This window comes from Phalacrocorax carbo, chromosome 31, assembly GCF_963921805.1.
Source record: "Phalacrocorax carbo chromosome 31, bPhaCar2.1, whole genome shotgun sequence".
Taxonomy (NCBI): domain Eukaryota; kingdom Metazoa; phylum Chordata; class Aves; order Suliformes; family Phalacrocoracidae; genus Phalacrocorax; species Phalacrocorax carbo.
In genome coordinates this window covers 44,323-71,134 of record NC_087543.1, presented here as the reverse complement: position 1 = coordinate 71,134, position 26,812 = coordinate 44,323, and the positions used below count along the sequence as shown (strand labels likewise).

General features: G+C 65.4%; 1 protein-coding gene across 1 annotated transcript; it reads left to right on the top strand.

Moving 5' to 3' along the window:
• The first annotated feature begins 312 nt into the window (after positions 1–312).
• On the top strand, positions 313–26,044 carry SPTBN4 (spectrin beta, non-erythrocytic 4). The gene is given in 35 exon segments (XM_064437343.1): positions 313–464; positions 566–717; positions 2,947–3,120; positions 3,205–3,296; positions 3,413–3,493; positions 3,616–3,731; positions 3,978–4,090; positions 4,685–4,872; positions 4,950–5,067; positions 5,154–5,312; positions 5,497–5,799; positions 5,888–6,038; positions 6,163–7,033; positions 7,116–7,253; positions 8,033–8,789; positions 8,899–9,101; positions 9,348–9,438; positions 10,085–10,138; positions 10,140–10,232; positions 12,622–12,885; positions 14,287–14,511; positions 15,082–15,171; positions 15,250–15,528; positions 15,608–15,738; positions 15,852–16,056; positions 17,002–17,624; positions 18,224–18,362; positions 18,458–18,542; positions 18,621–18,817; positions 19,875–20,293; positions 20,368–20,449; positions 21,269–21,555; positions 22,827–23,000; positions 23,152–23,194; positions 24,863–26,044. Coding segments are annotated over 35 exon segments (7,395 nt in total). The 5' UTR covers positions 313–328; the 3' UTR covers positions 25,025–26,044.
• Positions 26,045–26,812: the final 768 nt, after the last annotated feature.

Here is a 26,812-nt window from a genome sequence, read left to right as displayed (position 1 = left end):
GGGTCTGGGGGGGCTCAGGGGTGTCTGGTGGGCTCAGGGGGTCTGGGGGGCTCAGGGGGTGCTCGGGGGGTCTGCAGAGTGGTCTGGGGGGGCTCAGGGGGGTCTGGGGGGCTCAGGGGGGTCTGGGGGGCTCGGGGGGGTGGTTTCTAGGTCACCCTGCCCTGCAGCCCAACACCCCAAAGACATCCAGGACCACCCCGGGAGCGACGTCCCCCCTTCCCCCACCCCCCCCCACCTGTACACACACCCACACGCGTGTGCGTCCCCCTGTGCCGCCCCCCAGCCCCCCCCCACCCCGGCCCCCCCCCCCAGCCCCTCCCCCAGCCCCATGGCGGCCGAACTGGACAACATGGAGCAGCAGAACAACAACAACAGCCCCTGGGAGGGTCCCGACCCCCGGCTTTGGGACGACGCCGCGGCCACCGCCAAGCTCTTCGAGTGCTCCCGCATCAAAGCCTTGGCCGGTAGGTCCGTCCTGGCCACCCCGGACCCCCCACCCCCACCCTGACCCCCCCCACACCCCCCCCGGCGCCGCGGCTGAGTGCCCTCCGCCGCCGCCGGGCAGACGAGCGCGACGCGGTGCAGAAGAAGACTTTCACCAAGTGGGTGAATTCCCACCTGGCGCGCGTCTCCTGCCGCATCGGCGACCTCTACGCCGACCTCCGCGACGGCTACGTCCTCACCCGCCTGCTGGAGGTGCTCTCCGGGGAGCCGCTGGTGAGCGCCAGCACCTTCCGGTGCCCCCCCCGGCGCGCCAGTATCGGGCTGGGATGGGCTGGGGTCTCCCCATCACCACCGCCATCACCCATGGCCTACCGTCCGTTGGGTTGGGATGAGCTGGGACGTCCCCATCACCACCCATGGCCAACCAGTATTGGGTTGGGATGAGCTGGGACCTCCCCATCACCACTCATGACCACCCATGGCCCACCAGTGTTGGGTTGGGATGAACTGGGACCTCCCATGACCACCCATGGCCCACCAGTATTGGGTTGGGATGAGCTGGGACCTCCCCATCACCACCCATGACCCACCAGTATTGGGCTGGGATGAGCTGGGACCTCCCCATCACCACCCATGACCCACCAATGTTGGGCTGGGATGAACTGGGACCACCCATCACCACCCATGGCCAACCAGTATTGGGCTGGGATGAACTGGGACCTCCCATCACCACCCATGACCCACCAGTATTGGGTTGGGATGAGCTGGGACCTCCCATCACCACCCATGACCCACCAGTATTGGGTTGGGATGAGCTGGGACCAGCCATCACCACCCATGGCCCACCAGTATTGGGTTGGGATGAGCTGGGACCTCCCATGACCACCCATGGCCCACCAGTATTGGGTTGGGATGAACTGGGACCTCCCATGACCACCCATGGCCCACCAGTATTGGGCTGGGATGAGCTGGGACCTCCCCATGACCACCCATGACCCACCAGTTTTGGACTGGGATGAGCTGGGACAACCCCATCACTACCCATGACCCACCAGTATTGGGTTGGGATGAGCTGGGACCTCCCATCACCACCCATCACCACCCATGACCCACCAGTATTGGGTTGGGATGAGCTGGGACCTCCCATCACCACCCATCACCACCCATGACCTACCAGTATTGGGCTGGGATGAGCTGGGACCTCCCATCACCACCCATCACCACCCATGACCCACCAGTATTGGGTTGGGATGAGCTGGGACCTCCCCATCACCACCCATGACCCACCAGTATTGGGCTGGGATGAGCTGGGACCACCCATGACCACCCATGACCTACCAGTATTGGGTTGGGATGAGCTGGGACCACCCATCACCACCCATGGCCCACCAGTATTGGGTTGGGATGAGCTGGGACCACCCATCACCACCCATGGCCCACCAGTATTGGGTTGGGATGAACTGGGACCTCCCATGACCACCCATGGCCCACCAGTATTGGGCTGGGATGAGCTGGGACCTCCCCATGACCACCCATGACCCACCAGTATTGGACTGGGATGAGCTGGGACAACCCCATCACTACCCATGACCCACCAGTATTGGGTTGGGATGAGCTGGGACCTCCCATCACCACCCATCACCACTCATGACCCACCAGTATTGGGTTGGGATGAGCTGGGACCTCCCATCACCACCCATCACCACCCATGACCTACCAGTATTGGGCTGGGATGAGCTGGGACCTCCCCATCACCACCCATGACCACCCATGGCCTACCAGTATTGGGTTGGGATGAGCTGGGACCTCCCCATCACCACCCATGACCCACCAGTATTGGGTTGGGGTGAGCTGGGACCTCCCCATCACCACCCATGACCCACCAGTATTGGGCTGGGATGAGCTGGCATGACCTACCAGTATTGGGCTGGGATGAGCTGGGACCACCCATCACCACCCATGGCCCACCAGTATTGGGTTGGGATGAGCTGGGACCTCCCCATCACCACCCATGACCTACCAGTATTGGGCTGGGATGAGCTGGGACCTCCCCATCACCACCCATGACCCACCAGTATTCGGTTGGGGTGAAATGGGACCTCCCATGACCACCCATGACCCACCAGTATTGGGCTGGGATGAGCTGGGACCTCCCCATCACCACCCATGACCCACCAGTATTGGGCTGGGATGAACTGGGACCACCCATCACCACCCATGACCCATCAGTATTGGACTGGGATGAGCTGGGACCTCCCCATGACCACCCATGACCCACCAGTGTTGGGCTGGGATGAACTGGGACCTCCCCACCACCCCACCACCCACCAGACCCCTCTCAACCCCGCGCTGGGATGAACTGGGAGCTCCGCCGCCCCCTGCAGGTGCCACCCCCAGCCTGGGACGCCGTGGGCGGGAGGCCCTTCGGCCGGGCGGGGCCGGGCGGGGCCGGGCGGGGCGGGGCGGGGCCGGGCGGGGCGTGACGGGCGCTGTCTCGCTCAGCCCAAGCCGACGCGGGGCCGGATGCGGATCCACTCGCTGGAGAACGTGGACAAGGCGCTGCAGTTCCTCAAGGAGCAGCGGGTGCACCTGGAGAACGTCGGCTCCCACGACATCGTGGACGGCAACCACCGCCTCACCCTCGGCCTCATCTGGACCATCATCCTCCGCTTCCAGGTAGCGGGGCGGGGCCGGCCGCGCCCGCGGGGGAAGCCACGCCCCTCCCCCGCCACGCGGCAGTGCCCCTTGGCTTTCCCCCAGATCCAGGTGATCAAAATCAAGACCGAAGACAACCGGGAGACGCGCTCGGCCAAAGACGCCCTTCTACTTTGGTGCCAGATGAAGACGGCGGGGTGAGGGGTGACCCTCCCCCCACCCTCCTCGCCCCATCCGGACCCCCCCCCCCAATCCACGGTATGGGGGGGATGGATCTGGCACCACGTGACCTCCCCACCCCCTTTCCCCTCAGCTACCCCGAGGTCAACATCCAGAACTTCACCACCAGTTGGAGGGATGGGTTGGCCTTCAACGCTCTCATCCACAAGCACAGGTCTGCCATGGGGGAGGGGCGGGGGCGGGGATTGGGGGGGTGGGGGAGGGGCCTAACCCGGACGCCTGGGTTCCCTCTGCGGGGTGGGTGGGGGGCTCGAAGCGGTTGTCCCCCGCTCGCAGGCCGGACCTCATCGACTTCCACAAGTTGACCAAGTCCAACGCAACGTACAACCTTCAACAAGCCTTCAACACGGCCGAGCAGCAGCTGGGGCTCAGCAAGCTGCTGGACCCTGAGGGTAAGGACGGGGCGGGATGGGGGTTGGGGGGGGTGTGGGTCTCTCTGTCCGTCCGTCCACGCAGGGTGGGGCGTCCCCACCCATCCAACCACTTCCTCCCAGCTTCGTTTCCCACCTCAAAGCCTTTTTTGGGGGGGCTCAAGGTTGAGGAGAAGAGCCCAAGGTTGGGGCTGGGCTTTGCGGGATCGGGGGGATTTTGGGGTGCTGGGGGCGGGGCTCGGGGGCCGACGCTTCACCGCCCGCCAGACGTCAACATGGAGGACCCCGACGAGAAGTCCATCATCACCTACGTGGTGTCCTTCTACCACTACTTCTCCAAGATGAAGGCGTTGGCTGTGGAGGGGAAGCGCATCGGGAAGGTGGGTTTTGGGCCGCCCCCTCTGGCTCCAGGGGGTGCCCCATTCTTTGATCTGTGGGGATGTTCCGTCCCTGGGTCCATGGGGATGTCCCCTCCTTTGATCCATGGGGCTCCTCATCGCTGGCTCTATGGGGTTCACTGGCTCTGTGGGATTCACCAGCCTTTGCGCCGTGGGGTGCCCCGTCCCTGGATCCATGGGGTGCCCCATCCCTCAATCCATGAGGTTCCCTGGCTCCATGGGATGCCCCACCCTTTGATCCATGGGGTTCCCCATTGCTTGATCTGTGGGGTTCCCCGTCCCTTGATCCATGGGGTTCCCCGTCCCTTGATCCATGGGGTGCCCCATCCCTGGATCCATGGGGTGCCCCATCCTTTGATCCATGGGGTGCCCCATCCCTGGATCCGTGGGGTTCCCCACCCTCCGCCCCCCGGGATCTCCCACCGCCAGCTCCGCGAGGGCCGGTCTCCGGAGGGGCTGAGCCGAAGGCGCCGCCCCTCAGAACCACGCGTGGTTGCTCCAGGGGGTCGGTGGAGGCGGGGGGTCGCGGGACGCCACCCCGCAGCCCCGCGGGCCTCCCGACCCCTCTCCCACCAGGTTCTGGATCAAGCCATGGAGGTCGAGGCCATCGTCGAGCGGTACGAGGTGCTGGCGGCCGAGCTGCTGGCCTGGATCCGCCACACCATCGCCATCATCAGCAACCAGAAGTTCGCCAACTCCTTGACCGGGGTGCAGCAGCAGCTCCAAGCCTTCACCGCCTTCTGCACCCTGGAGAAACCCGTCAAGTGAGCGTCTCCTGGGGTGGGGTGGGTCGGGGGGTGACCACGGGGCCGGATCCTGAGCCGGTGCTGCCACCCCGCAGGTTCCAGGAGAAGGGCAACCTGGAGGTCCTGCTCTTCACCATCCAGAGCAAGCTACGGGCCAACAACCGCAAGCTCTACGTCCCCAGCGAGGGCAAGACCATCTCCGACGTCAATAAGGTGCCCGTGGGACCGAGGTGACCGCTGGGGGACCCCGAGGTGGGGTTTGGGGACCCCCAAGGTGAGCCCGGCGTCCCACCCTTCAGGCTTGGACCTGCTTGGAGAAGGCGGAGCATGAGCGGGAGGTGTCGCTGCGCAACGAGTTGATCCGGCAGGAGAAGCTGGAGCTGTTGGCCCAACGGTTCGACCACAAGGCCGTCATGAGGGAGACGTGGCTGAACGAGAACCAACGGCTGGTCTCGCAGGTGGGGTGGGGTGGGAGGGGCTCCGTGGGGACCCTCACCCTGCGGTGGGACACCCGGCTCCTCTCCCTGGGTGGGGCGGGTGGTGGGACCCCCGACGCTTGGGTGGTGGGATCACCTCATCGGGCTCCCTCGGTGGCCGGGGAAGGGTCCGCCTTGCCCCGACAGCGTCTCCCTTCCACCCCAGGACAACTTCGGCTACGACCTGCCGGCGGTGGAGGCCGCCATGAAGAAGCACGAGGCCATCGAGGCCGACATCTCCTCCTACCAAGAGCGCATCCAGGTGGTGGTGGAGCTGGCCCTGGAGATGGAATCCGAGGGCTACTACGACACCAAGCGCATCAGCGCCCAGAAGGACAACATCCTTCGGCAGTGGGCGCTGTTGACCGAGCTGGTCCGCGCCCGCCGTGCCCGCCTCGAGCAGAACCTGGCTCTTCAGAAGATCTTCCAGGAGATGGTCTACATGATTGACTGGATGGAGGAGATGCAGGTAGAGCCAGGGACATGGCTCCGGGTGGCCCCGCGGAGGATGCGGTGGGCAGCTCCAGATCCCCCGGGGTCTCCTTCTCCTTCCCAAGGTGCTGCTGGTCTCCAAGGATTTGGGGAAGCATCTTCTGGAGGTCGAGGACCTGCTGCAGAAGCACGGGCTGCTGGAGGCCGACATCTCCGCCCAGACCGAGCGGGTTCAGGCTCTCAACGCCGCCGCCCTCAAGTTCTCGGAGCTGGAGGGTAACGTGGCGCACCGGGACGGTCGCCGCGAGCCCCGGGAGATGTTTGGCCTTGGGAGGGTGTCAACCGTGGTCTTCATGGTGCCGTAGAGCATCTCGGCTGAGATCTGGTTCTCTTGGTCCAGGCTACCAACCCTGCGACCCCCAGATCATCTGCAACCGGGTCAACCACGTCCAGACGTGCCTGGAGGAGCTGGGGGAGCTGGCGGGCAAGAGACGCAAGGAGCTGGAGGACTCCCGCCAGCTTTGGGCCTTCTTCCAGGAGATGGAGGAGGCCGAGGCATGGATCCGCGAGAAGGAGCAGATCCTGGCCGCCAAGACGTGCGGCCGGGACCTGAGCAGCGTCTTGACGTTGACCAACAAGCACAAGAGCATGTTGGGTGAACTGGGCAGCCGACGGGCACTGTTGCACCAGACCATGAAGAGGGGCGAGCAGATCTTGGCCAAGAAACGTTTCAGCCCCGGTGGGATCCAGGAGAAGATGCGGGAGGTTCGCCTCCGCTGGAAGAAGCTGGAGGAGGTGACGGGGTTGCACCAACAGCGGTTGCAGGAGGCCCTCAACTTCTTCCAGTTCAGCGCCGAGACGGACGACTTGGTGGCCTGGTTGCAGGACACCTACCGCATCGTCTCCAGCGATGACTTTGGCCACGACGATTATTCCACCCAAGCTCTTCTACGGAAGCACCGGGCGGTGGTGGAAGAGGTGGAGAAACACCGGGCGGCCGTGTTGGCCCTCCGGAAGCAGTTGGCTCTTCTGGCACCCGAGCATCGTCAAGGCGTTGACGTGCAGATCCGGGTGGTGGAGGTGGAGCAGCTCTACGGGGAGGTGGCCGAGGTGGCCGTCCTGCGGCAGCAGTGGTTGCAGGACGCCTTGGCCGTCTACCGTATGTTCAGCGAGGTGCATGCCTGCGAGGTCTGGGTGGACGAGAAGGAGCAGTGGTTGGAGAAGATGGAGGTGCCGGAGGAGCTGGATGAGGTCGAGGTGGTCCAGCATAGGTGCGCGGTGGGAGGGGGGCTGGGAGCGGGGCCAGGGTCCCTCGCCCCGTCGTGGATCCCGTTGCTCAAATCTCCTCCCCAGGTTCGAGAGCCTGGACCAGGAGATGAACAGCGTCATGGGACGGATCTTGGACGTCAACCAAGTGGTGCAGCAGTTGGTGGACGGGGGCCACCCCAGCTCGGAGGAGGTCCGCTCCTGCCAGGACCACCTCAACAGCAGGTATCGGCGTGGGGAGGGGGCCCAGCTGTGGGGCCAAGCCTGTCCTGGGGGTCAGCGGTCCCCATGGAGGGCCTCATCCCACTTGCGGGGGTTCCTGGATGGGGGGGGAACCATCTGTGGGGCTGCTCGTAGGCTCCAGCCTGTGGTTCTCCCAGGTGGGACGTCCCCATGGGTCTAACCTTTGGTGCAACGGGCCAAGCCCATCCCAAGGCTCGGTGACACCCGTGGTGGGCCTCATCCCACTTGGGGGGCTCCTGGATTGGGGGGGAACCATCTGTGGGGCTGCCAGCAGACCCCAGTCCTGTGGTTCTCCCACGTGGGACATCCCTATGGGGTCCAGCTCTTTGGTGCAACAGACCAAGCCCATCCCAAGGCTCAGTGACACCCATGGTGGGCCTCATCCCACTTGGGGGGCTCCTGGATTGGGGGGGAACCATCTGTGGGGCTGCCAGCAGACCCCAGTCCTGTGGTTCTCCCACGTGGGACATCCCTATGGGGTCCAGCTCTTTGGTGCAACAGACCAAGCCCATCCCAAGGCTCGGTAACACCCGTGGTGGGCCTCATCCCACTTGGGGGGCTCCTGGATGGGGGGAATGATGTGTGGGGCTGCCAGCAGACCCCAGTCCTGTGGTTCTCCTACGTGGGACGTCCCCATGGGGTCCAGCTCTTTGGTGCAACGGGCCAAGCCCATCCCAAGGCTCGGTGACACCCGTGGTGGGCCTCATCCCACTTGGGGGGCTCCATCCAGGTCTTGTCCCCCCTCCCTTCCCCATGCCCAGGTGGAACCGGGTGGTGGAGCTGGTGGAACGCAAGAAGGACCAGCTGAGCTCCGTCCTGAAGATCCAGAACTACCTGCTGGAGTGCGGCGAGATGAAGGCGCAGGTGCGGGAGAAGAGAAAAGCCATCGAAGCCACGCAATCGGGCGGCGGCGACCTGGGCGGCGTGTTGGCTTTGCAACGCCGTCTGTCCACCATGGAGGCGGCTCTGGTGGTCTTGGAGCCTCGGTTGGTGGAACTTCAACGGGAAGGCGAAGCTTTGGCCGCTTCGCACCCCGGGAGAGCCCTGGAGATCCTGCTGCCCTTCGAGCAGATCAGCGAGGAGTGGGAGGCCTTGAAGCGGGCGCTGCAAGGTTGCGAGGACTCTTTGACCATCGCCGGTCGCTTGCAACAGTTCATCCAAGACTTGGACAATTTCCTGGGTTGGTTGGTGAAGACTCAAGAAGCCGTCGCCTCTGAGGAGGTACCGGATAGTTTGACCGAAGCGGAGAGGTTGTTGAACCAACACGCGGCCCTCAAGGAGGAGATCAACGGCTACGAGGAGGACTACGCCAAGATCCAGGCGGCCAGTGACCTCTTGGCCTTGGAGGAGACGGAGCTGCCCTACCTCTCTCTCCAGCAGTGGCTGCAGAAGCTGGACGCGGGGTGGGGCAAGTTGCTGCAGAGCTGGGAGACGCGGCGAGAGGTGCTGGTGCAATCGCACGTCTTCCACCTCTTCCTCCGGGACGTCCAGCAATGCGAAACCAGCCTCTACAACCAGGTGGAGACGGGCGGGAGGAAGGTCTTGGTTGACCTTTCGGTTGAGTTGAGGAGGACGGAGGAAGGAGAAGACGAGTCCGACGCCGGCGTCTCCTCCGTGTCTTCTCCAGGAGTCCGCCCTGGTCCACGCCGAGCTCCCCGACACGGTGGAAGGGGTGACCAACGCCATCAAGAAGCACAAGGACTTCACCACCACCATGGACCTCAACCTGCAGAAGATCCAACTGGCCCTACAAGCCGGCGAGAGCCTCCGACGTCAGGGCAACCTCTACAGCGACCGCGTGGCCGAGGCCATGGAGGGTCTTCGCGCCAAGTAGGTGCCGGGGTGGCTTTGACCCCCACCCGGCACCCGGGACCCCCCGACCCACCACGATGGCGGAGGTGGACCTGCCGGTGCACCCTCAGGGCGGCTCACGGGGGAGGCGCAACCCCGTGCCTCAGTTTCCCCCATTGGGTTGATTTGGTTTTTTGGGGGATGCGGGGGTGGGTTAATTAGGTGCTTAATTGGGGTGCTTCGGGGGGGTCGCTGAGCCGGGACCCCCCCTCCCCGACCCCCCAGGAGCCACCGCAACTACCAGCTGGCGCAGGAGCGGATGCAGCGGCTCCAGGACCACCTCGAGCTCCAGCGGTTCCTCCAGGACTGCCGCGAGGTACGACCCGGACCCCCACCGCCCCCCCCCCAACACCCCATAATCCCCCCCCCCCAGCACCCCCAAATTACCCACGGGGGTGGGGGGGGGAAGGGAGGGGGTTTCTAGGTTTGGGCGCAGAGAGTCCCACGTGGGCGGTGGGAGCGGGACCCTGTGGGATGGGGGTGTCACCGTCTTCGGGGGGTCCGGCTCACGCCACCGGTGGGTTTGGGGGGGGTTTGTTGGGGTTTGGGTGCGGGGTGGGGGGTGTCCTAAGGGGGGGTCCCGCACCCCTCTGTGGGTGCTGAGGAGCATCTCGGGGGGCTTCGGCGGCGGGCTCCGCCGTTGGCCCGTCGCCGGCGCGGGGAGGCTGGATGCGGCCTCCGCGCGCTCCGCCCGGCATCTGCTGCAAGGCTCTGCGGCACCGCGCCAGTGCCACCATCCTCCTCCTCCTCCTCCTCCTCCTCCTCCTCCTCCTCCTCACCCTCCTCATCATCGCCGCCAGCCTCGGTGGCAGCCCCGTAGAAGGGGGAACCGCCGGACCCCCGACGTGAGCCCGGCACCCCCCCGAAAGGGTCGTGGGGGGGGGTTCCCTGGGAGTGGGGGGGGGTTTTTCAACCTTATACCCACCCCCACCCCCCCCAAAAAAAAAATATTATATTTATAGCTGGATGGCTGGATCCGGGAGAAGGTGCTGATGGCGGGGGACCCCTCCCGGGACCCCCCCCCCCCGCCCCCCCAAACCATGGCTGAAGCACCAGGCGTTCATGGCCGAGCTGGCGCAGAATAAAGAGTGGCTGGAGAAGATCGAGAAGGTAAAAGGGGGGGGGGGGAAGCGGGGGGGGAATATGGGGATGATGATGATGATGATGATGATGATGATGGGAAAGGGAGGGGGGGGTCGTATGGGGGGGGAGGGATGAGCTGTAACCCCTTCGTTGCCGGCTGAGGGGTTGCGCGGGGGGGAGGCGGTTGCTGCAAGGGGGGGGGTGGGGGGGTGACGTGGTGGTTTTGGGCCCCCCCCCCCCCCCGCGGCGTCCTTTGCTGGCTGCGGCCTGGCTCGTTGCATCCCCCCCCCCCCCCCCCCGCTGCATATCCCCACCCCCCACCCCCCCCGGGCTGCACCCGCTTTTTGCTGTGCCCCACTTTTGCTGCGTGTTCCCCCCCCCATTGCACCCCCCCCGCACCCTCATCGGCACCCCCCATCGGCACCCCCAGTAACACCCCCATTTTGCTGCACCCCCATTTTGCTGCACCCCCCCTTTCCTCTGCACCCCACTTTGGCTGCACCCCACTTTGGCTGCACCCCCTCCCCAGCTACACCCCTCCTTTCCCTGAACCCCCATTCCCTGCAACCCCCTTTCTCTGCCCCCAGTTCCCTGCACCCCCTTTTCCTGCACCCCCATTTCCCAGCACCCCATTTTCCTGCACCCCCATTTCCCAGCACCCCCTTTTCCTTCACCCCCCTTTTCCTTCACCCCCCTTTTCCTGCACCCCTTTCCCTTCACCCCCTTTCCCTTCACCCCCTTTTCCCTGCACCCCCAGTTCCCTGCACCCCCTTTCCCTTCACCCCTTTTCCCTGCACTTCCCATTTCCAAGCACCCCCTTTCCCTGCACCCCCTTTTCCTGCACCCCCCTTTCCCTGCACCCCATTTTCCTGCACCCCTTTTCCTGCACCGCCTTTTCTCTGCACTTCCCATTTCCCAGCACCCCCATTTTCCTGCAACCCTTTTATCCTTCACCCCTTTTTTCTGCACCCCCAGTTCCCTGCACCCCCTTTTCCTGCACCCCCATTTCCCTTCACCCCATTTCCCAGCACCCCCTTTCCCTGCACCCCCTTTTCCTGCACCCCCCTTTCCCTGCACCCCATTTTCCTGCACCCCTTTTCCTGCACCGCCTTTTCTCTGCACTTCCCATTTCCCAGCACCCCCATTTTCCTGCAACCCTTTTATCCTTCACCCCTTTTTTCTGCACCCCCAGTTCCCTGCACCCCCTTTTCCTGCACCCCCATTTCCCTTCACCCCATTTCCCAGCACCCCCTTTCCCTGCACCCCCTTTCCCTGCACCCCCTTTTCCGGCACCCCCTTTTCCTGCACCCCCATTTCCCTGCACCCCCATTTCCCTGCACCCCCTTTTCCTGCACCCCAATTTTTCTGCACCCCCTTTTCTCTGCACTTCCCATTTCCCAGCACCCCCATTTTCCTGCACCCCCTTTTCTCTGCACTTCCCATTTCCCTTCACCCCCATTTCCCTGCACCCCTTTCTCTCTGCACCCCATTTCCCAGCACCCCCTTTCCCTTCACCCCCATTTCCCAGCACCCATTTCCCAGCACCCCCATTTCCCTGCACCCCATTTCCCTGCACCCCTTTCTCTCTGCACCCCCTTTCCCTGCACCCCCCTTTCCCAGCACCCCCTTTCCTGCACCCCCTTTCCCAGCACCCCCTTTCCCAGCACCCCCATTTCCCTTCACCCCCATTTCCCTGCACCCCCCTTTTCCTGCACCCCCCTTTTCCTGCACCCCATTTCCCAGCACCCCCATTTCCCTGCACCCCATTTCCCTGCACCCCTTTCTCTCTGCACCCCCTTTCCCTGCACCCCCCTTTCCCTGCACCCCATTTCCCAGCACCCCCTTTCCCAGCACCCCCATTTCCCTTCACCCCCATTTCCCTGCACCCCCCTTTTCCTGCACCCCATTTCCCAGCACCCCCTTTTCCTGCACCCCCATTTCCCAGCACCCCCATTTCCCTGCACCCCATTTCCCTGCACCCCTTTCTCTCTGCACCCCTCTTTCCCAGCACCCCCTTTCCCAGCACCCCCTTTCCTGCACCCCCTTTCCCAGCACCCCCTTTCCCAGCACCCCCCTTTCCCAGCACCCCCATTTCCCTTCACCCCCATTTCCCTGCACCCCCCTTTTCCTGCACCCCAATTTCCCAGCACCCCCTTTCCCTGCACCCCCACTTCCCTGCACCCCACTTTTCCCTGCCCCCCCACCCCCCAACCCCTTCACCCCTCCGTCCCGAGGGGGTGCCCCCCACGACGCCTAGACACACACACCCCACCCCCCCCCCATGGCCAACACCCCACCCCCCAACACCCCCATATTTCCTTTGGGGGGGGGGAGGGGCTGTGTCAAGGTGTGGGGGGGGATGTCAAGGTTGGGGGGGGTGGGGGGCGCCCCCTTTGACCCCCCCCCGCCGCCGCAGGAAGGCGAAGAGCTGCTCGTGGCCAAGCCGGAGCTGAGCGGGGCCGTTCGGCGCCAACTGGAAGAGCTGCGGCGATGTTGGGTCGAGCTGGAGGCCACCAGCCAAGGCCGGCGGCGGCGATTGGCCGAGGCGGCGGCCGCCGAGCGCCTGGCGCGGGGTTACGCCGAGGTGGAGGCGCGTCTGGGGCGCCTGGAGGAGCAGCTGGAGGCCGTGGGCGCCGGGGCCGACCTCCTCAGCGTCAGCCGGCAGCTCAAGAGGCTGCAGGTGGGGCGGGGGGGGAAGGGGGGGGTCTTGGGGGGGGGACGTTGGGTCTTGGGGTTGTTGGGTGTTGAGGGGATGATGGGTGTTGGGGGCACGTTGGGTCTTGGGGGGATGTTGGGTCTTGGGGGGATGGTGGGTCTTGGGGGGGACATTGGGTCTTGGGGGGATGTTGGGTCTTGGGGGGATGTTGGGTCTTGGGGGTCATTGGGTCTTGGGGGGGACGTTGGGTCTTGGGGGGGACGTTGGGTCTTGGGGGGGATAGTGGGTCTTGGGGGGGATAGTGGGTCTTGGGGTTGTTGGGTGTTGAGGGAATGATGGGTGTTGGGGGCACGTTGGGTCTTGGGGGGATGGTGGGTCTTGGGGGGACGGTGGGTCTTGGGGGGACGTTGGGTCTTGGGGGGATGGTGGGTCTTGGGGGTCATTGGGTCTTGGGGGGACGTTGGGTCTTGGGGGGATGGTGGGTCTTGGGGGTCATTGGGTCTTGGGGGGGACGTTGGGTCTTGGGGTTGTTGGGTGTTGAGGGGATGATGGGTCTTGGGGGCACGTTGGGTGTTGGGGGGATGATGGGTCTTGGGGGCACGTTGGGTGTTGGGGGGGATGATGGGTCTTGGGGGTCATTGGGTCTTGGGGGGATGTTGGGTCTTGGGGGGATGTTGGGTCTCGGGGGGCTGTTGGGTGGGGGGGGCACCAGGTGACCCCAACACTGGGCGTCCCTGGGTCAAGCACCAGTCACCCAGTCTCAACCAGTTGCCCATGGCTCAGAACCAGTTGGCACTGGGACTAGGCCCCAGTAGCCCCCAGCCCGGCCCCAGTAGAACCCAGCCCTGCCCAGTAGCCCCCAGCCCGGCCCAGTAGACCACAAAGCTCAGAAGTGGTTATCCCCAGGGCCATGACCAGTTCAGTGGGGTCTCAGACCCAGTTCACCCAGTGCCCAACCCCCAGCGCCCATCCCCAGCCCCCAGCCCCGTCCCAGTGCCCCCAGTGCCCCCAGTCGGGGCGGGGGGTGACGCGCGGGCGCAGACCATGGAGGCGCAGGTGGAGCAGTGCTCCCAGTGCTCCCAGTGCTCCCAGCGCCAGCCCCAGCCCCCAGCCCCGTCCCAGCGCCCCCAGTGCCCCCAGTTGGGGCGGGGGGTGACGCGCGGGCGCAGACCATGGAGGCGCAGGTGGAGCAGTGCTCCCAGTGCTCCCAGTGCTCCCAGCGCCATCCCCAGCCCCCAGCCCCGTCCCAGCGCCCCCAGTGCCCCCAGTCGGGGCGGGGGGTGACGCGCGGGCGCAGACCATGGAGGCGCAGGTGGAGCAGTGCTCCCAGTGCTCCCAGTGCTCCCAGCGCCATCCCCAGCCCCCAGCCCCGTCCCAGCGCCCCCAGTGCCCCCAGTCGGGGCGGGGGGTGACGCGCGGGCGCAGACCATGGAGGCACAGGTGGAGCAGTGCTCCCGCGAGGCCGGGCAGCTGCAGGAGCAGGCGGCGGCGCTGCCCGAGCGGGCGCCGGGCCGGGAGGCGGTGGGCGAGCGGCAGAGCGCGGTGGGCACCCGCATCGTGCGCCTCATCGAGCCCCTCAAGGAGCGCCGGAGGGTCCTGCTGGCCTCCAAGGAGGTGCATCAGGTCAGCCATGAGCTGGAGGAGGAGCTGGTGAGTACGAGGGGCTGGGATTGGGTGGGATTGGGGTGGGGGTGGGGATGGGATGGGGATGGGATGGGGATGGGGATGGGGGTGGGGGTGGGGATGGGGATGGGGCTGGGGATGGGGGTGGGGGTGGGATGGGGATGGGGATGGGATGGGGATGGGGATGGGGATGGGGATGGGATGGGGATGGGGATGGGGATGGGGGTGGGGGTGGGATGGGGATGGGGATGGGGATGGGGATGGGGGTGGGGGTGGGATGGGGATGGGATGGGGATGGGGGTGGGGGTGGGGGTGGGATGGGGATGGGGATGGGATGGGGATGGGGATGGGGATGGGGGTGGGGATGGGGGTGGGGGTGGGATGGGGATGGGGATGGGATGGGGATGGGGATGGGGATGGGGATGGGGGTGGGGGTGGGATGGGGATGGGGATGGGGATGGGGATGGGATGGGGATGGGATGGGGATGGGGATGGGGATGGGATGGGATGGGATGGGATGGGGATGGGATGGGGATGGGATCGGATGGGGACTGGGAGAGGGCCAGGCGTGACCCCGATGTCCATCCCACCCCCCAGCTGTGGGTGCAGGACCGCCTGCCCTTGGCCACACTGAAGGACCACGGCACCAACCTGCAGACGGTCCAGCAGTTCATCAAGAAGAACCAGGTCAGCCCCCGCCCTGCGGAGATCCAGGGGGACCCCATTGACCCCCCCTCACCCCCCTCCTCTCCCCCCCATCCCCAGAACCTCCGCCGGGAGATCCAAGTCCACCGTCCTCGCGTTGACGAGGTCCTGGAACGCGCCGCTGCCGTCGCTTCCATCAAAAGCCCCGAAGCCGAAGGGGTCCGACGCCTCCTGGAGCGCTTGGGGACGACGTGGGGGGAGCTGCAGGAGCAGGCGGAGCGCAGGCAGCAAACCTTGGACGCCACCTATCAGCTGGAGCAATACTACTTCGACGTGGCCGAGGTGGAGTCGTGGTTGGGCGAGCAAGAGCTGCTGTTGATGAGCGACGAGAAGGGGAAGGTGCTGGTGGGGTTTTTTTTTGGGGGGGGAGCAGTTAAAGACACCCCCCCCAACATCTCACCCGCTCCCCCCACCCAAGGATGAGCAAAGCACCCTCCAACTCCTCAAGAAGCACCTTTTGATGGAGCAAACGGTGGAGAACTACGAGGAAACCATCGCCCAACTCTCCCGCCAATGCCGTGCCCTTCTAGAGCTTGGCCACCCTCAAAGGTGGGTGCAACCCCTCTGTCACCCACCCCAACACTCCCCCCTTCCCTCTGTGAACCCCCACCCTGAAATGCGGGGGTCTTTGGCGTTCACCGGGCGCTGTGTCCCTTGCCCAGCGAACAGGTCAGCAGGCGGCAGTCGCAGGTTGACCGGCTGTACGTGTCTCTGAAGGACCTGGTGGAGGAACGCAAGGCCAAGCTGGAGCAGCAATATTGGCTCTACCAGCTCAACCGCGAGGTGGACGAGCTGGAGCACTGGATCGCCGAGAAGGAGGTGGTGGCCGGCTCACCGGAGCTGGGACAGGACTTCGAGCACGTCACGGTCAGTTTTGGGTTGGGGGCGGTGGGGGGGAGATGAGCAGAGAGGGGGTCTTGGCATTGTCCGTGGCCTGGAGGGCCTGGAGCTGTCCCCATCTTCTGCTGGGGGGCTTGGTGGAGTCCCTGCCCAGGGTGAGGGGTCTTGGTGACATCTCTGCCCTGTGCTGGGGGTCCTGGGCATCATCCCTGCCCGTGCTGGGGGTCCTGGGCACCATCCCTGCCTGTGCTGGGGGTCCTGGCCATCATCCCTGCCCGTGCTGGGGGTCCTGGGCACCATCCCTGCCTGTGCTGGGGGTCCTGGCCATCATCCCTGCCCGTGCTGGGGGTCCTGGGCACCATCCCTGCCTGTGCTGGGGGTCCTGGCCATCATCCCTGCCCGTGCTGGGGGTCCTGGGCACCATCCCTGCCTGTGCTGGGGGTCCTGGCCATCATCCCTGACCATGCTGGGGGTCCTGGGCATCATCCCTGCCCATGCTGGGGGTCCTGGGCATCATCCATCCCTGTGCTGGGGGTCCTGGGCATCATCCCTGCCTGCGCTGGGGGGCCTGGGCATCATCCCTGCCCATGCTGGGGGTCCTGGGCACCATCCCTGCCTGTGCTGGGGGTCCTGGGCATCATCCATACCATTGCTGGGGTTCCTGGGCATCATCCCAGCCCTGTGCTGGGGGTCCTGGGCATCATCCCTGCCTGTGCTGGGGGTCCTGGGCATCATCCCTGCCTGTGCTGGGGGTCCTGATCATCATCCCTGCCTGTGCTGGGCGTCCTGGGCACCATCCATCCCTGTGCTGGGGGTCCTGGGCATCATCCCTGCCTGTGCTGGGGGTCCTGGGCATCATCCCTGCCCATGCCGAGGGTCCTGCACATCATCCCTGCCCATGCTGGGGGTCCCGCCCCCATCCCTGCCCGGCGTCGCCCACCCCTCATCCCTGCCCATCCCTGCCCTCCCCAGGTGCTCCAGGAGAAGTTCCTGGAGTTCGCCAGCGAGACGGGCAGCATCGGGCAGGAACGGATCACCGCCGTCAACCAAATGGTGGACGAGCTCATCGACTACGGCCACGCCGACGCCGCCACCATCGCCGAATGGAAGGACGGGGTCAACGAAGCTTGGGCGGACCTTCTGGAGCTGATGGAGACCCGGGCCCAGATGTTGGCGGCTTCTCACGAGTTGCACAAGTTCTTCAACGATTGCAAAGACGTTTTGGGGCAAATCGAGGAGAAAAGGCAACGCCTGCCTGAACTGGCAGCCCGTGAGGGCAGGACGTCGGCCAGCGCCTTGCAACGGGCGTTGGGTGCCTTCGAGCACGACGTGGAGGTGTTGGTGACCCAAGTCCGGCAGCTACAAGAGGGCGCGGCGCAGCTGAGGACCCTCTACGCCGGCGACAACGCCGAGGCCATCGCGGGGAGGGAGCGGGAGGTGCTGCGGGCGTGGAAGGAGCTGCTGGCGGCGTGCGAGGAGTGCCGGCTCCACGTCGCCAGCGTCGCCGATAAGATCCGTTTCGTCGGCACCGTGAGAGACCTCCTGGCCTGGATGGACGGCATCATCTGCCAGATCGGCGCCGGAGAGAAGCCCAGGTAGCGGGAGCCGCGCCCAGGTCCTGCGTCCTGGCCCGTCCGTGGTGCCACGGACCCGTGTCCCGCCCCACCCCAGGGATCCATGTCCCGCCCCACCCCAAGGATCCGTGTCCCGCCCCACCCCATGGATCCGTGTCCCGCCCCACCCCAAGGATCCGTGTCCCACCCCACCCCAGGGATCCGTGTCCCGCCCCACCCCAGGGATCCGTGTCCCGCCCCACCCCAAGGATCCGTGTCCCACCCCACCCCATGGATCCGTGTCCCGCCCCACCCCAAGGACCCGTGTCCCGCCCCACCCCAAGGATCCGTGTCCCACCCCACCCCAGGGATCCGTGTCCCGCCCCACCCCAAGGACCCGTGTCCCGCCCCACCCCAAGGACCCGTGTCCCACCCCACCCCAAGGATCCGTGTCCCACCCCACCCCAAGGATCCGTGTCCCGCCCCGCCCCAAGGATCCGTGTCCCGCCCCGCCCCATGGATCCGTGTCCCGCCCCACCCCAAGGACCTGTGTCCCACCCCACCCACGGAGCCAAGGCCCCCCGTCCTGCCCCATCCCGGTGGGGGGCCGCCCCCGCCCTGCCAGCCCCGCCGCCCCACAGGGACGTCTCCTCGGTGGAGCTGCTGATGAACGACCACCAGGGCCTCAAGAGCGAGATCGAAGCCCGCGGCAAGAGCGTCGCCGCCTGCCTGGAGCTGGGCAAGACCCTCATCCTCGGCAAGAGCCCGGCGGCCGACGAGGTGCCGGGGGTCGGTGGGGGGGGTTGGACGCTTTGGGGTGGGGGTTGGAACTGTTGGGGGGGGGGGTCCCGACCCCGTCTCCCCCATCCCTGCAGATCAAAGCCCACGTGGAGAAGCTGTTGGCGAAGAAGAAGGAGATGATGGAGAAGTGGGACAAGCACTGGGAATGGCTGCAGCAGAGTGAGTCCCACTTTGAGGGGAGCGGGGGTGTTAAATTTGGGGAGGGGGTCTGGTCCTCCACGTCCGTCTGTCCGGCAGTGCTGGAGGTGCACCAGTTCGCCCAGGAGGCGGTGGTGGCCGACGCTTGGCTGACGGCCCAGGAGCCGCTGCTGAAGAGCCAGGAGCTGGGCAGCAGCGTGGACGAGGTGGAGCAGCTGATCCGGCGGCACGAGGCCTTCCGCAAGGCGGCGGCCGCCTGGGAGGAGAGGTTCAGCTCCCTGAGGCGGCTCACCACGGTACGGGCGCCTGGCGGGGGGCTGCTGCCTCCCCCCGCCCCCCCGGGGCCGCTGCGGCCGCCCGCTCAGCGCCCCACCGCTCTTCCGTCCCCACCCCCATCCCCACCTCCATCCCCATCGCCATTCCATTCCCACCCATGTCCTCACCTCCGTCTCCACCCCCACCTCCATTCCATGTCCACCTCTGTCTCCATCCCCATCTCCATCTCCCTCTCCAACCCCGTCCATATCCCCACCTCCACCTCCACCTCCATCTCCATCCACCTCCACCCCCACCCATGTCCCCACCTCCACCTCCATTCCACCTCCATCTTCATCCCCATCTCCACACACGTTCCCATCTCCACCTCCACCTCCATCTCTGTTCCATTTCCACCCATGTCCCCACCTCCATTGCCATCTCCACTGCCACCTCCACCTCCATCTCCACCTCCATTCCACATCCACCTCCATCTCTATGTCCACCTCCATCCCCATCCCCACCATGTCCCCACCTCCATCCCCACCTCCATCCCCTCTTCCATCCCCATCCCACCTCCATCCCCACCTCCATCCCCATCCCACCTCATTGTCCACCTCCATCTCTACCTTGATGTCCATCCCCACCATGTTCCCACCTCCATCCCACCTTCATCCCCATCATCCCCACCTCCATCCCACCTCCATGTCCACCTCCATCCCCATCCCACCTCCATGTCCACCTCCATCTCTACCTCAACGTCCATCCCCACCACGTCCCCATGTCCATCCCCACCTCCACCTCCATCCCCACCTCCATGTCCGCCTCCATCCCCACATCCATCCCCATCCCACCTCCATCCCACCTCCATCTCCATCCCCATTGTCCCCACCTCCATCCCACCTCCATCCCCACCTCCATCCCCTCTTCCATCCCCATCCCACCTCCATCCCCACCTCCATCCCCATCCCACCTCATTGTCCACCTCCATCTCTACCTTGATGTCCATCCCCACCATGTCCCCACCTCCATCCCACCCCCATGTCCACCTCCACCTCCACCTCCGTCGCCATCCCCACCACGGCCCCGCCCCCGCAGATCGAGAAGCTGAAAGCGGAGCAGAACAAGCAGCCGCCGACGCCGCTTCTGAGCCGCAAATTTTTGGGGGAACCCCCGGGGGGTTCAACGCCGTCACCGGGAGGCCCCGAGCGCCCCGAAAGCCGCCGCCCGGAGCCCCGCGTCGCCTACGTGCGCCACGAGCTCCGCCCCGAGCGCCTTCAGCCCAAGCTTGACAACGTCCACGGAGCTCCCGCCGACGGGGGTCCCGGGGGGGAGCCAGCCCCCCCCACCGCCGCCCCGGAGACCCCGGCGCCCCCCAAAAGCGAGGAACCCGGGGAGGGGAGGACGACGGGGCTGCTGGAACGGCGCCGCGAGCGGCGGGAGCGACGCTTGGAGCGGCAGGAATCCAGCGAGCCGGAGCCGCCGCGGCAGGACGGCAAGGGCGGCGGCGGCGGGGGGTGAGCGCGGGGAGGGGGGCGCTGGCGGCGCCGGGGGCGCGGGTGTCACGTGACGCCCGCCCACCCCCCCAAATCTCCGCCGACAGCAAAGCCACGCTGGCCGACATCGTGGAGCAGCTGCAGGAGAAGGAGGCGGGCGGCACCTTGCCGGCTCCGGTGAGTCATTGGTGTCCCCTTGGCGTCCCCTTGGTGTCCCCTCAACATCTCCTCAACATCCCCTTGGTGTCCCCTTGGTGTCCCCTTGGCGTCCCCTTGGTGTCCCTTTGGTGTCCCCTTGGTGTCCCCTTGGCGTCCCCTTGGCGTCCCCTTGGTGTCCCCTCAACATCTCCTCAACATCCCCTTGGTGTCCCCTTGGTGTCCCCTTGGCGTCCCCTTGGTGTCCCCTTGGTGTCCCCTTGATGTCCCCTCAACACCTCCTCAACATCTCCTTCATGTCCCCCCGGTGTCCCCTTGGTGTCCCTTTCATGTCCCCTTGGCGTCCCCTTGGCGTCCCCTTGGTGTCCCCTCAACACCTCCTCAACATCTCCTTCATGTCCCCCCGGTGTCCCCTTGGTGTCCCTTTGGTGTCCCCTTGGTGTCCCCTTGGCATCCCCTTGATGTCCCCTTGGTGTCCCTTTGGTGTCCCCTTGGCGTCCCCTTGGCATCTCCTTGGTGTCCCCTTGGTGTCCCCTCGGTGTCCCCTCAACATCTCCTCAGTGCCTCCTCGGTGTCCCCTTGGCATCCGTTTGGTGTCCCCTTGGTGTCCCCTCAACATCTCCTCAGTGTCCCCTCGGCGTCCCCTCGGTGTCCCTTTGGTGTCCCCTCGGTGTCCCTTTGGTGTCCCCTTGGTGTCCCCTCAACATCTCCTCAACATCCCCTTGGTGTCCCCTCGGTGTCCCCATAACACCTCCTCGGTGTCCCCTCGGCGTCCCCTTGACCTCCCCGCCTCGGGGGGCCTCCGGGACCCCCCCGCCGATGCCCCTCGCCCCCGCCCAGCCCCGGGAGCGCGACTCCCCCGCCCGCCCGCCCGCCGGCCCGGAGGGGCTCCCCGAGAGGACGCCGCGCCCCGACCGGCCCCGCGCCCGCGACCGCCCCAAACCCCGCCGACGCCCGCGACCCAAAGACCCCTCCCAGGGCCCGGGGGAGCCGCGGAGGTCGCGGTCGGCCCCGGCGCAGGGCAGCGCCCCCCCGCCCCCGCCGCCCCCCACCCACACGGTGCAGCACGAGGGCTTCCTCTTCCGCAAGCACGAGCTCGATGGGCCCAACAAGAAGGCGTCCAATAGGTCGGTGGGGGACAACGGGGGGCGGGTGGGATTGGGGGTGGGGGTTGGGGGTGACGGAAGGGGGTGCACAAGGGGTTGTGGGGTCCATCAGTGGAGAGGGTCCACCAGGTTTTGTGGGTCCGTTAATGAATCGTGAAGGTTCACCAGGGGTTGGAGGGTCCATCGTGCACGTGGGTTTTGGGGGTCCACCAAGGGGTGAAGGTCCACCAGGTTTTGGGGGTCCACCAAGGGTGAAGGTCCACCAGGTTTTGGGGGTCCACCAAGCGTGAAGGTCCACCAGGGTCTGGAGGGTCCATAATGCCCAAGGTTTGGGGTGTCCATCAATGGAGAGGGTCCACAAGGTTTTGGGGGTCCACCAAGGGGTGAAGGTCCACCAGGTTTTGGGGGTCCACCAAGGGTGAAGGTCCACCAGGTTTGGGGGTGTCCATCAATGGAGAGGGTCCACCAGGTTTTGGGGGTCCACCAAGGGGTGAAGGTCCACCAGGTTTCGGGGGTCCACCAAGGGGTGAAGGTCGACCAGGGTTTTGGGGTGTCCATCAATGGAGAGGGTCCACCAGGTTTTGGGGGTCCACCAAGAGGTGAAGGTCCACCAGGTTTCGGGGGTCCACCAAGGGGTGAAGGTCCACCAGGGGCTGGAGGGTCCATAATGCCCAAGGACTGGGGGGTCCACCAAGGGTGAAGGTCCACCAGGTTTTGGGGGTCCACCAAGGGTGAAGGTCCACCAGGGGCTGGAGGGTCCATAATGCCCAAGGTTTTGGGGGTCCACCAATGGTGAAGGTCCACCAGATTTTGGGGGTCCACCAAGGGTGAAGGTCCGCCAGGGGTTGGAGGGTCCATCAATGACCAGGTTTTGGGGGGTCTGCCAATGGTGAAGGTCCACCAGATTTTGGGGGTCCACCAAGGGTGAAGATCCACCGGGTTTTGGGGTGTCCAACAATGGTGAAGTTCCACCAGGTTTTGGGGGTCCATCAAAGGTGAAGGTCTGCCAGGGGTTGGAGGGTCCATCAATGACCAGATTTTGGGGGTCCACCAAGGGTGAAGATCCACCAGGTTTTGGGGGTCTATCAAGGGTGAAGATCCACCAGGTTTTGGGGGTCCACCAAGCGCTGTAGGTCCAACCATACCCCAGATTATTGCCCACCCCCCCTCCAACGCATCCCCCAGGGCTCTCCCGTGTCCCCCTTAACCCCCAGGGGTGCCCGACCCACACCACGCCCCCACCCCCACCCGCTCCGTGTGTGTGTCCCACCCCCCACCCACCCCTTGGCCAGGTCATGGGTGAACCTCTACTGCGTCTTGAGCAAGGGCGACCTGGGCTTCTACAAGGACGCCAAGGGGCCGGCGGCGGGGACCACCCACGGCGGGGAGCCCCTCCTCAGCCTCCACCGCGCCGCCAGCGAGGTGGCCAGCGACTACAAGAAGAAGAAGAACGTCTTCAAGCTCAAGTACGTTGGGGTTCTCCTCGTTTTGGGGGTGTTTGGGTGGGGTGTTTGGGGTGGGTGGGGGTCCCCCCAGAATCCTCGGCGGTGGGTTTAAGGGTGGGGTTTGACGGGGCGGGGGGGGTGGGTGCGCCTTGAGAAGGTTGTTGTCTTGTAGGACGAGCGATGGGAGCGAGTTCCTCCTGCAGGCCAAGGATGAGGTAGGGGAGGCGGGGGGTTTTAGGGGGGTCTTGGTGGTTTTTTGGGGGGGTCTTGATGGTTTGGGGGGGTCTTGATGGATTTGAGGGGGCTGGTGGTGGTTTTTGGGGGGGTCTTCATGGTTTTGAGGGGGCTGGTGATGGTTTTGGAGGGGCTGATGGTGGTTTTGGGTGGCTTTGAATGGGCTTGACGGTTTGGGGGGGGTCTTGGTTTTTTGGGGGGTCTTGATGGATTTGGGGGGGTCTTGATCGTTTTGAGGGGGCTGGTGGTGGTTTTTGGGGGGGTCTTCATGGTTTTGAGGGGGCTGGTGGTGGTTTTGGGCAGGTTTGAATGGGCTTGATGGTTTTGGGAGGCCTCTTGATGGTTTCGGGGGGTCTGGTGATGGTTTGGGGGGGTCTGGTGATGGTTTGAGGGGGTCTTGGTGGTTTTGGGGGGGCTGGTGATGGTTTGGGGGGGCTGGTGGTGGTTTGGGGGGGCTGATGGTTTTGGGCGGGTGTGAGGATGGGTTTGAGGGGGTCTCGGTGGTTTTGGGGGGGCTGGTGATGGTTTTGGGAGGCCTCTTGATGGTTTGGGGGGGTCTGGTGATGGTTTGAGGGGGTCTCGGTGGTTTTGGGGGGGCTGGTGATGGTTTTGGGAGGCCTCTTGAAGGTTTGGGGGGGTCTGGTGATGGTTTGGGGGGGGTCTGGTGATGGTTTGAGGGGGTCTCGGTGGTTTTGGGGGGGCTGGTGATGGTTTTGGGGGAGTCTTGATGGTTTTTGGGGGGTCTTGATGGTTTGGGGGGGCTGGTGATGGTTTGGGGGGGCTGATGGTGGTTTTGGGCGGGTGTGAGGATGGGTTTGAATGGGCTTGATGGTTTTGGGAGGCCTTTCCATGGTTTTGGGGGGTCTTGATGGATTTGGGGGTCTGGTGATGGTTTTGAGGGCATCTTGATAGTTTTGAGGGGGCTGGTGATGGTTTTGGGGAGGCTGGTGATGGTTTTGGGGGGGATGGTGGTGGTTTGGGGGGGCTGATGGTGGTTTTGGGCGGCTTTGAATGGGCTTGATGGTGTTGGGAGGCCTCTTGATGGTTTTGGGGGATCTGGTGATGGTTTTGAGGGCATCTTGATAGTTTTGAGGAGGCTGGTGAAGGTTTTGGGGGGGGCTGATGTTGGTTTTGGGTGGGTGTGAGGATGGGTTTGAGGGGGGCTTGATGGTGTTGGGAGGTCTCTTGATGGTTGGGGAGGTCTTGGTGGTTTTTTGGGGGGGTCTTGATGGTTTGGGGGGTCTGTCAATGGTTTGGGGGGGTCTTGATGGTTTTGGGGGGTCTGTTGATGGTTTGGGGGGGGCTGATGGTGGTTTTGAAGGGTCTGATGATAGTTTGGAAGGTCTGATGATGGTTTTGGAGTGGCCTGATGGTGGTTTTGGGGGGGTCCGATGATGATTTTGTGGGTCTGTTGATGGTTTTGGGGTGTCTGATGATGGGATTGGGGGGGTCTTGATGGTTTTGGGGGGCCCTGTTGATGGTCTTGAGGCATCTGTTGATGGTTTTGGAGGACCCGATGAAGGTTTGGGAGGCTTGTTGATGGTTTCGAGGGGCGTCTTGATGGTTTCGGGGTTCCCGACGCCGTTTTCGGGGCTCGCGATGCCGTTTTCGGGGTTCCCGACGCCGTTTTCGGGGTGCCCCCGCCCCAGGAGGACATGCGGGGGTGGCTGAGGGCGCTGGCCGCCTGCGCCCAGGAACACGCCGAGCTGGCGCGGTGGAACCAAACCCTCCTCACCACGTCGTCCACCGACGAGGGCCCCCCCCGGCGGGAGGGCGACCGGCGCCCCAGCACCTCGGCGAGGCGGAAGTGACTCCCCCCCCCCTCCTTGTACCCCCACATTTTTGGGGACCCCCCCCCCCAACCCCCCCATTTGGGTCATGGGACCCACTTGGGATGTGCTGGGGGGATGGAGAGGGGGGTTTTGGGGAGACCCCATGGGTTGGGGGGGGGCGATGTGTGGGATGGGGGGGCAGCGCTGGGGCTGGGGTGCCGCCCCGCGGGTTGGGGTGCCCCCCTGGGGTTGGGGTGCCCCCCCCCAAATCCTGGGTGCCCCCTATATACTGGGTACCCCAAATCCAGGGTGTCCCTCAATCCTGGGTGACGCCCCCGAATACTGGGTGACATCCCCCCCCCCCAAATCCTGGGTGCCCCCCCTTAAACCCTGGGTGACCCCCCTCCCCAGATCCTGGGTGCCCCCCGCCTCAAATCCTGGGTCTCCCCGTCAAGTTCTGGGTGCCCCCAAATCCAGGGTGCCTCCCCCCCAAAAAAATTCCAGGTGCCTCCAAATCCTGGGGGTGTCACACCCCCCAAATCCTGGGGTCCCCCCCCAAATCCTGGGGTCCCCCCCAATCCTGGATTTGGGGGAGGGGGGGTCAGTGCCAGGGGAGCTGCTGGGTGGGAGGGGACAGCCCCCCCCCCTTTGCACCCCCAAATTTCCTCCCCCCACAACCCTTGGGTCCCCCCTAACTTGCCCCCCCCCTTTTCCCCATGCACAAGCCATAGAGCCGGGGGGGTGTCCCCAAAACTAGGGGTGGTCCCCAATACCCAGGGGGGTCCCCATCACCCGGGGGGGTTCCCCATCACCCAGGGGCACCCCCAAATTTGACACTGGGGAGTTATGACAGAGCCATGGTGGGGGGGGTCCCCCAAAGTCGGGGCGGGGGGGGGGGGAGACAGAGTTTGTACTTGTAAAGATTTTAACAAAAGCCAGGAAAATCACCCCAAAAAATTATACACACCCCCCCTTCCCAAGCACTTGCCCCCCCACCCCCCAACCCTGGGGTCCCCCCCCCCGGGCCCGAGCGCCGCGCTGTGACTGTATAAATGTAATAAACCCCTCCCCCCCCGCTGCACCCCAAAAATAAAGGAGCAGGAAGGAGCTTGGGGACCCCCCACTCGGGGGGGGGCGTGTGTGGGGCTGGGGGGGGCACCCCTGGGGGGATGTGGGGGTTCAGGGGGAGCTGGGGGGGGTTAAGGGGTTCCCGGAGGTGGAGCCCTTTGCGGGGGGTGTTTTTAGGGGGGATCTTTGGGGGGGGGGGTTAAGTGGGGAGTAAGGGGGGGTCTCTGGTTTTGGGGGGGCTGGAGGGGGGATTGGCGGCTCGGGGGGGGGCTCGGGGTTTCCTGGGCGGGGGGTCCGTGGGGCTGGGGGGGTCATGGGGTGGGGCGGGCACCCTTGGGGGAGGTTGGAAGTTCAGTGGGGGGGTTTTGGGGGGCTGGGGGGGGGTTAAGGGGATCTCGGGCGGGGGGAAGCCCTTTGAGGGGGGGTGTTTGGGTTTGGGGGGGGTCTGGAGGGGGGTTTGGGGGCCTGGGGTGGGGGGAGGAGTTCCGGGAGGGATGGGAGGGGTTTGGGGGGGTTTAATGAGGCTGGGGGAGCTGGGGGCGAGGGGGACCGTGGGCTCCGTGTGCGCCCCCGCGCCAAGCGCTGCCGCTGTCCCTTTAAGAAAGGGCGGGCCCGGAACGCGAAAAGCCCACCCCCTCTGCCTGACTGACATTTCGCTCCACCAATGGGCGCGCGGGCTCGGCGCGGGCTGAGCGAACCCACCAGCGGCGAGGGGCGGGAGGGCGGGGCCGCTTGAGGCTCCCACCAATAGCGAGCGGC